Raw genomic sequence first — 7,409 nt, 5'->3', positions numbered from 1 at the left:
ATATTAGGTTGTGATTTTTGAAGTTTGAATATTTATGTCGAGTTACATCACAAAACCGAAAAGACTTTTAAAATTTAAATATTTTTTTTTACCATAAAAAAATTGAACCAAGAGTACTAGTTAGAACTAAAAAAGTCAAAAAAGTTTATAATAATTTTTAATAAAATAAACATAAATGGCTTCTAATGACAACAATAGATTAGACAGAAGCCAATATGCAAAGTTTAAATTAAACTGGATTATTAGACCCTAGGCTTTATATCCTTGATTTTGATTAATAAGTAACGTATGGTGTCATTCAATATCAATAAATAAATCTAATTAACATATCTGTCACATTTTTAATATCAATAAATTAGATGTTTAAGAAAAGTTAATTTTTTTTTTGCTAAAATTTAACATGGTTTGTACGTTTTGGATCGTTTTGATTTGCTGATGTCAAAAATGATTTTTGAAAAATAAAAAAACATCATTGACATGCATTTCGGCACAAAAAGTTATTTAAAAAGCAACCGTTATCACACTACCAAGCACCCTCTAAATCTATTAGCAAGATTAGATAAGAACATTCTAAATAAATTAGATTTCTAAGAAAAGTCTAAAGTTCACATATTTTAAAACCATAAGCATGCAGTTTTATATGTCATAGAAAATTTGTAAACAATATGAAACATATAAAGATCTTAGTATACATACTAATGTATTATATTAAATAAAACCAAAGAAGGATATTTACTTGTTTAAATACTTTAAAATAAATTAAGCTTGGTTGTTTTAAAAAATTAAATTTTCTGTTCTTAAAACTCTATTGCTTATCACCTAATGTGAACGATGTTTGCAATAAACCTCTCAAGATTGCAATAACATATTTTTGTTTAGATGTACTTTTAATCAAGGTCTACGAACTAAGTATAATGAAACTCGAGTATCTCTCAAGAAGACAACACCTAAACTTTAGATTTTAAAGAAAAATAAAGCTCAAAACAGAGGAAAAAAAGACTCAAACTTAAGGTAAGGAATAATATGTAAAATATAAAAAAATAATGCAGAAAACTCTTTTCACAACCCCCTTTTTATATAGTGAGTTTTTGAACAAAAAAAATGATAAAAATTAATTATTATTAATACCATAGTAAATTACCTCCACAATCAGCTTTAATTGCCCATCATACGATCATAATTAAACATGATATTTTTTGTTTTAATGAGATGATAAAACTATAAAAAAACTATCTAGATTATAATGAGTCAATTCTAAAAAAAAAACTAAAAAAGTATATAGGTGGACAAGACAATGAGATAAAGAAAAAAATGATAAAAATTAATTATCATTAATACCATAGTAAATTACCTCCACAATCTGAGATTATAAAACTATAAAAAAACTATCTAAATTATAATGAGTCAATTCTATAAAAAAAAACTAAAAAAATATATAGGTGGACAAAACAATGAGATAAAGAAAATAATTCTTTATCGGTCAAACCCAAGCCAAAAACTAAGTTGGAAAAACATAATTTCTTTATAGCTCAAAAGCTTATTTTACTGTAAACCCGAACCCAGACCCGGTCTAAAGCCCGAGCTAAGCACGTGCGAATTTAAATCTAAAACTCACTTTTCTTATGTTTTATCCTCACTTTTCTTATGTCACTTTTCTAAAACTCACTTTACATGTTTTCATTAAATAAACTATTAGAAAAACTTGTTTTTTTTTTTTTATATAAGGGATATAGTATTTTTTTTAGGTGGAATAGAGCTTTTAGAGGGTAATGAGTTTCTAAAAAACATGTCAACCAAGAGTTCTTTGAAATCAATTTCTCATTTACTCATTATTTATTTAAATTATATTAATGTTTCATGTTAAAGAATTTAAATTAAAGATTAATTTTCAACAAAATTTCACCTCAAAAATATTTAAATCAAGATTTGTTTTTATCAAAATCAATCTAGTTTAACACTATATACACATAGCATGTCTCAAATAGATTAGAAAATATAAAAGATGAACCATATGAACTAGTACAGTACGCTACAAGAGAAGCCATTAATTCAAGAATATTCATGACCTTCTCGGGAAATTCATCATTTTCCCTGTGTAGCTATAAAAATTCATAATAGCACAAGTTGCAGTCTCCAGTAGAATCTTTATAGCAACAGATTAGCAAATACAAAAGATATAAATAGACAAATTTTACTTTTAATACAAGTTTGATATCTAATCACCACGAATAGAAAATATTCATCATCGAAGAAACTTGTTCACAGCTGCACTACATTAACGTTCTGAGCTCTTGCTGGAGTTCCTGCTTCGCCACTCTCCACATGTAGCAGTCTAAGAAACATGCTCTAAACCACTTTGCCATTAGCCAGACAATGCAACTCTCTTCAGCTAGGCAACTTTCCCTGCTTGGTTAAATTTTTCTTAGAATGGTTCCACTAGCGAGGTTATCCAATTGTATCCTTACGTCTTCTATGAACTGACTGATGTCAAAATCTACATCTCCCTTCTTATCATCTAGAAATGTATCTTTGCCAGACACTTTCTGCAGTTACAACAAACGAAGTACTTTTGTCCTCATTACAGCATTGAAATGCATTTCATTTTCCCAATCAGATGCATATTGACGACAAACTACGTTATCTTGTACCCCAAAATGCACCAAAAATGAGATTCGTTTGTCTTGTTAAATAAATCCTCCTATAGCAAGTAACCTAAAAGGTATTGTGACAAACCACAGAATAAAAAAGTATGAAGAACGACGAGAAATTCGAACATGTTGACTCTATCTTTGCATTAATATTGCTAGAAGATTTTGCTTAAACAAGTTTCCTGGTAGGGGAGTTTGAACTAGAATAGCCTACCATAGTGATGGGGATTGTGAGCGTCCTGCATCCACCCAACAAATACAGATGGGTGGATGCAGGACGCTCGCAATCCCCATCTCTTTTAGGATATACAGTAATATGATGGAGAGCTTTTTCAATGCTTTTTGTTTATTTTATTGATGGGTACTTAAATTTTTCTGAAACTGGACCAGCTTGTCATAAATGAACAGCGCGTCAAATCAATCAAAAAGAGTTGCAACCCATCCCGATGCAAAATAAAGAAAAAATCCCGAAGTTAGAGGGATACCATGACCCCCAAACCGCCAACGAAGCAGGCCCACCATCAGTGAAGTTGCTCGATCACACAATGTCACCATGCCCCTGCTATAGGCTTAGCGACAACCTCAGAAGGTCCCAAGCGTAGAGAAGCCAGCCAAGTAGCTCGGCTTAGCAGACAAGAGCCAAGGAAAGGGACTAAACAAAGATCTTAGCAGCTTCAAAGCGCAAAAAACCCACCAAAGCAACGCCCCACCAAAACCACTCTCTCTAGAGCCCAACTACCATCACTTTCAAAATCAACGGTGCACATTTTCTGGGTCCACAGTGCATGCAGGAGCTTCAAAATCAACAATGCACATTTTCTGGGCCCACAGTATTTCTTGAGCTTAGAAATCCCACCCAAACAGCGCGTTAAAAAAAAAAAAAAAACAAAACAAGTGCAAGAGAAGAGATTTATCAAATACTAATAGAATATTTTGACTAGAATTACGAGATCAAGATAAAAAAATAAAAAAACAATATAATTTAACTCGGTTTAATTTATTTAATTTATAATTTTAGTTATGAGATTGAGATAACTCATAAAAAATAAAGTAAAATAAATTATAAAATTTGATTCTTGTTCGACCTTGTCGAATTCAATATTAAATGATGAAATTTATAAAAATTAAAATTAAAAAAATCACTACTAGAAAATTGATAAATATAAACGGAAACACGGACATGATGTTTTCATTGGTAAATTGCAGTGAATTTTATCAACAAAATATCCACTTGTTATATCTATTGGTATATACCGATAAAATTATAGTGGGAAAAGAAAGAATTAAAACAAAACCAAAAAGTATGATGACGTATCATTTATTTCGTCCATTAACTTGTTGGTAAACTGTTCACTTCTCCCTAACACTGTTTATTATGTCAATTACAAAGGGTATCATCGACGAATTAATTCCATCAATATTTTCTAGAGAGATCTGCAACTGTTCACTTATGAATTGTACTATTCATTATTGTTCTTTATAGATAAAATCACCAATAGACTGAAAAGTTTTTCTCCTCTTTTCTCATTGAGATTCACACTAGTCTCCACTCTTTTGAGTAAAATTTATTTGTTTTGAATATTTTTTAAATATTTTTTTTTCAATTTAATTCCTTATCATTTGATTTTATTTGAGTTATATATCAAATATGATCCTAATTTTTTTTTATTTTTTATATCTTTTTTTTTAGTTGAATTTGTTCTTCAATTTCATCCCTCATCATTTTGTTTTTATGTTAGATTTGGTCCTTATTCTTTTTTTTTATGATTTGGATCCTTTTTTGAAATTAATTTTTTTTATTGATTTTATCCTTCAACATTGGATTAGTTAATAATTTCACTTCATGATTTTCTTTCATAATTGTTTTCTCTTTCTGCAGCTTATAATTATCATTTTTTCTCTTTGAATTCAATACATTTACTATAATTATTTTTTTATCATATAATTAAATTAAATCATCTTATTATATTAAATATAATATATGGCCTGAGACGTGGAACTTATTTTATTTTTTAAAACATGCTTGAACATTATTTTTTTAATTACAAAAAAAAAAAAACACTCTAATCCACATCGGAATATGATACATTTCTAATCGACGAGAAAGCGCGGACCATCTTTCTAATTTAGGCTAAAGTCCTTCGGGTCCTTGTCGGTATATTTCTGTAACGATTTGATTCCGAAGGTTTGCATCAAAAGAAATGCCAGCCCAAGAACTTTGTCCTTGTTCACAGAACACATCCCCAATCATTATCCCTCCTGCTGCGTTGTCCTCTACAAAAAGACTTTTGATGGGATCTTGGTTAACTGCTGAACCAGAACCCAGACAACTGCTGTTGTTCGTTAGATTAATTTCTTTGTCATCTAACAGGCTTTCCCACCACATCCTTTCAACTTCATCAGTTTCGGAAGGTGGTAATGCCGTGGTAGAATATGGCTGACAAAGATCATCCCCATATTGAGAAGCAACATTAATATATGGTGTACCTTTTCCAGCTCTTGACCAACATAAATTTTTTAAGTTCCGAGGTCGAGGCTTTATTATGTTGTCTTTCGTTATTGATTTTGCTTCTGGTTTTGTTTGAGCATCTTCAGTGCTAGAAACCACCTTCTTACGCAGGTTTGTGTTCCAATAATTCTTTACATCATTCGCTGTTCTTCCTGGAAGTCTACCGGCAATCAATGACCACCTGTGTAACAAAAAGTAATATGTTATATATATATACATATATCATGCACCATATGTGAAATTAATTGGGTTAATTTAACTGAATCAAAAAATTTCTCTTTATATAACCTAAATGGCTTCATTACAATATAATTTGTATTATCGACATTTAAAAAATCCCTCTTTCTATAGATAGATAGATAGATAAAGTTTCCTCTTAACTTTTTCGCCTCTCCCCCTCTCTTTTTTCACTTTTCTTTGGTTTTGATATTGGCTGGCGTTGGTGATTTTTCATAAGAAACTGGCAACAGTACCACTTCTTCATCCCTTGTTTTTTTTACCTCTTTTCCTCAATAATCTCAGATTGAGTATTTATATTTCAATTGCATGGTTTGCAAGGCTGGTTTCTTAATATATAGACTTCATCATCATCTCCATCCTATGATTTCTTTTGTGTTGTTCGCAATCTTTATTTTATATCTTTGTATTTCTGTTTCCTCATTCTGAGTTATTTTTCTCATTAGATGCTTTAGTGAATACTCTGGCTTGTCCAAAAAATAAATAAAAAATTAAAAAATCTAGATTGGTTTCAAAGCCACGCACATAGAATACTTTTATGTCGACTCTTGGGATAGACGAACGATATTTTATTTCTTTTTCATAGCCTATTTTTTAGATTCAAAACCTAAACGTTAACATTGATGCTAGTAAATATTAACTTAAGTAGCGGCCACAATAGTATATATATATATTACATATACTATATGATATAAAGACATTTGCACTTGCCTGTTGCCAAGCAACTTGTGTAGCCTGATAATCAAGTCTACTTCGTCCACGGAAAACTGTCCTCTCTTGATATTCGGCTTAAGATAATTCAACCACCTCAATCTACAGCTCTTCCTGCATCTATTCAAGCCTGCAAATGAAAATTAAGAATCAATGAATCCTTTTTCGAAGCGTCCAGCTTGTTGAGTATTCTTTGCCTCGTGTAGCTATTCTCAAACACGAGAGACTATATAAACATGAGAGAATCTCTTGTGATCAGAATAATCTCCCCATATTTAGAAAAGAGAGACCAAAATGTTTGTCCAAAAGATCAGGGAAATACTTATAGACCTCGGACTACTGGATGAGGATAGCCCTCTCCCGTCCCTAGAAACCCACACTGATTTAGAAGCATGAACGAAGTCATTTAGTTACCTGTTTTGGAAGGAACTTGATGCCATCTTCCTTCACCATATTTCTCAACGCACTTCCTTAGAAGTATATCTTCCTCTTCGGTCCATGCACCTTTTCTTACTCCTAATAAGCTTACCATAGTGCCTCTTACGTAGTCTATGCCACCTAATTAAGGCTAGCAAGTCTGCAAGATATATACACACGCGGGAAGTACATTTGCATGTTGATCACTGACTCCAAGCTACCATATATAGACTACTTTTCTCAGCTCAATGTTGTACTTTCTTTTTTTGGTAATAATCTAGAAATTTTGTAGTTTCTAACTACAGCGACGTGCATGGTTTGTAGCCACAAGATTTCACTTGATAATTTGCCATACTCTTCATGGCACTGGCCATTCAATAATACACGGTTTGTTTTTTTTTTTTTTATATATATATATATATATATAATATGGTTTGTATTATACATCAATCGATTAATATATAAAAAAAGGGTGTATGGTTCAAAGGATGGAAACGGTTTCTTGCATTCATCAGCTACCAATCCAACAATTCCAAAACGTTAAATTAACGTTTTCCCACCGACTGGAGTCTTGATCCATTTGGTTATAAGTGCTCGATAACTACTAGGAGACAAAATTACATGATCTTTCAAACTAAAAATCACTGCTCAACTAAACACCACGTTTCGGTTACTCTAATTTTTTTTAAAAAAATAAAAATGAACTGTGTCCGAACAGTACAACACTGCATTGATGAGGACGGAAAAGCCTGCACGGTGGTGCAAGTTGTCCACTAGAACTTGTGCCTCAACTAACAATCAACAGGTAGCTTTATGAAATCCATCCAAAAAGCAAGACGGAAAATGATCATTTCTGACTATATGTTGCACTTAGCAAGAAACAAATT

At 31.4% G+C, this 7,409-nt stretch overlaps 1 protein-coding gene across 1 annotated transcript; it reads right to left on the bottom strand.

The window, feature by feature from the left end:
* Positions 1-4,715: 4,715 nt before the first annotated feature.
* Positions 4,716-6,647, bottom strand: LOC18099379 (transcription factor MYB1). The gene is made up of 3 exons (XM_024588248.2): positions 6,520-6,647; positions 6,106-6,235; positions 4,716-5,338 (listed from the first exon to the last, which is right to left on the bottom strand). Exons 1-3 carry the CDS (start codon positions 6,635-6,637, stop codon positions 4,780-4,782), a joined length of 807 nt encoding a protein of 268 aa, XP_024444016.1. The 5' UTR covers positions 6,638-6,647; the 3' UTR covers positions 4,716-4,779.
* Between the last annotated feature and the right edge of the window lie 762 nt (positions 6,648-7,409).

The sequence above is a fragment of the Populus trichocarpa genome, chromosome 17 (assembly GCF_000002775.5).
Source record: "Populus trichocarpa isolate Nisqually-1 chromosome 17, P.trichocarpa_v4.1, whole genome shotgun sequence".
Taxonomy (NCBI): domain Eukaryota; kingdom Viridiplantae; phylum Streptophyta; class Magnoliopsida; order Malpighiales; family Salicaceae; genus Populus; species Populus trichocarpa.
Note: the sequence above shows the minus strand (reverse complement) of the source record. Positions and strands in the feature narration are given on the sequence as shown.

Coding starts and splice junctions, on each gene's coding strand:
- LOC18099379 (XM_024588248.2), bottom strand. CDS start 6,637: ATGGTAAGCTTATTAGGAGTAAGAAAAGGTGCATGGACCGAAGAGGAA. Junction 6,236..6,519: donor TCAAGTTCCTTCCAAAACAG/GTAACTAAATGA, acceptor TTTCATTTGCAG/GCTTGAATAGATGCAGGAAG. Junction 5,339..6,105: donor CACAAGTTGCTTGGCAACAG/GCAAGTGCAAAT, acceptor TTTGTTACACAG/GTGGTCATTGATTGCCGGTA.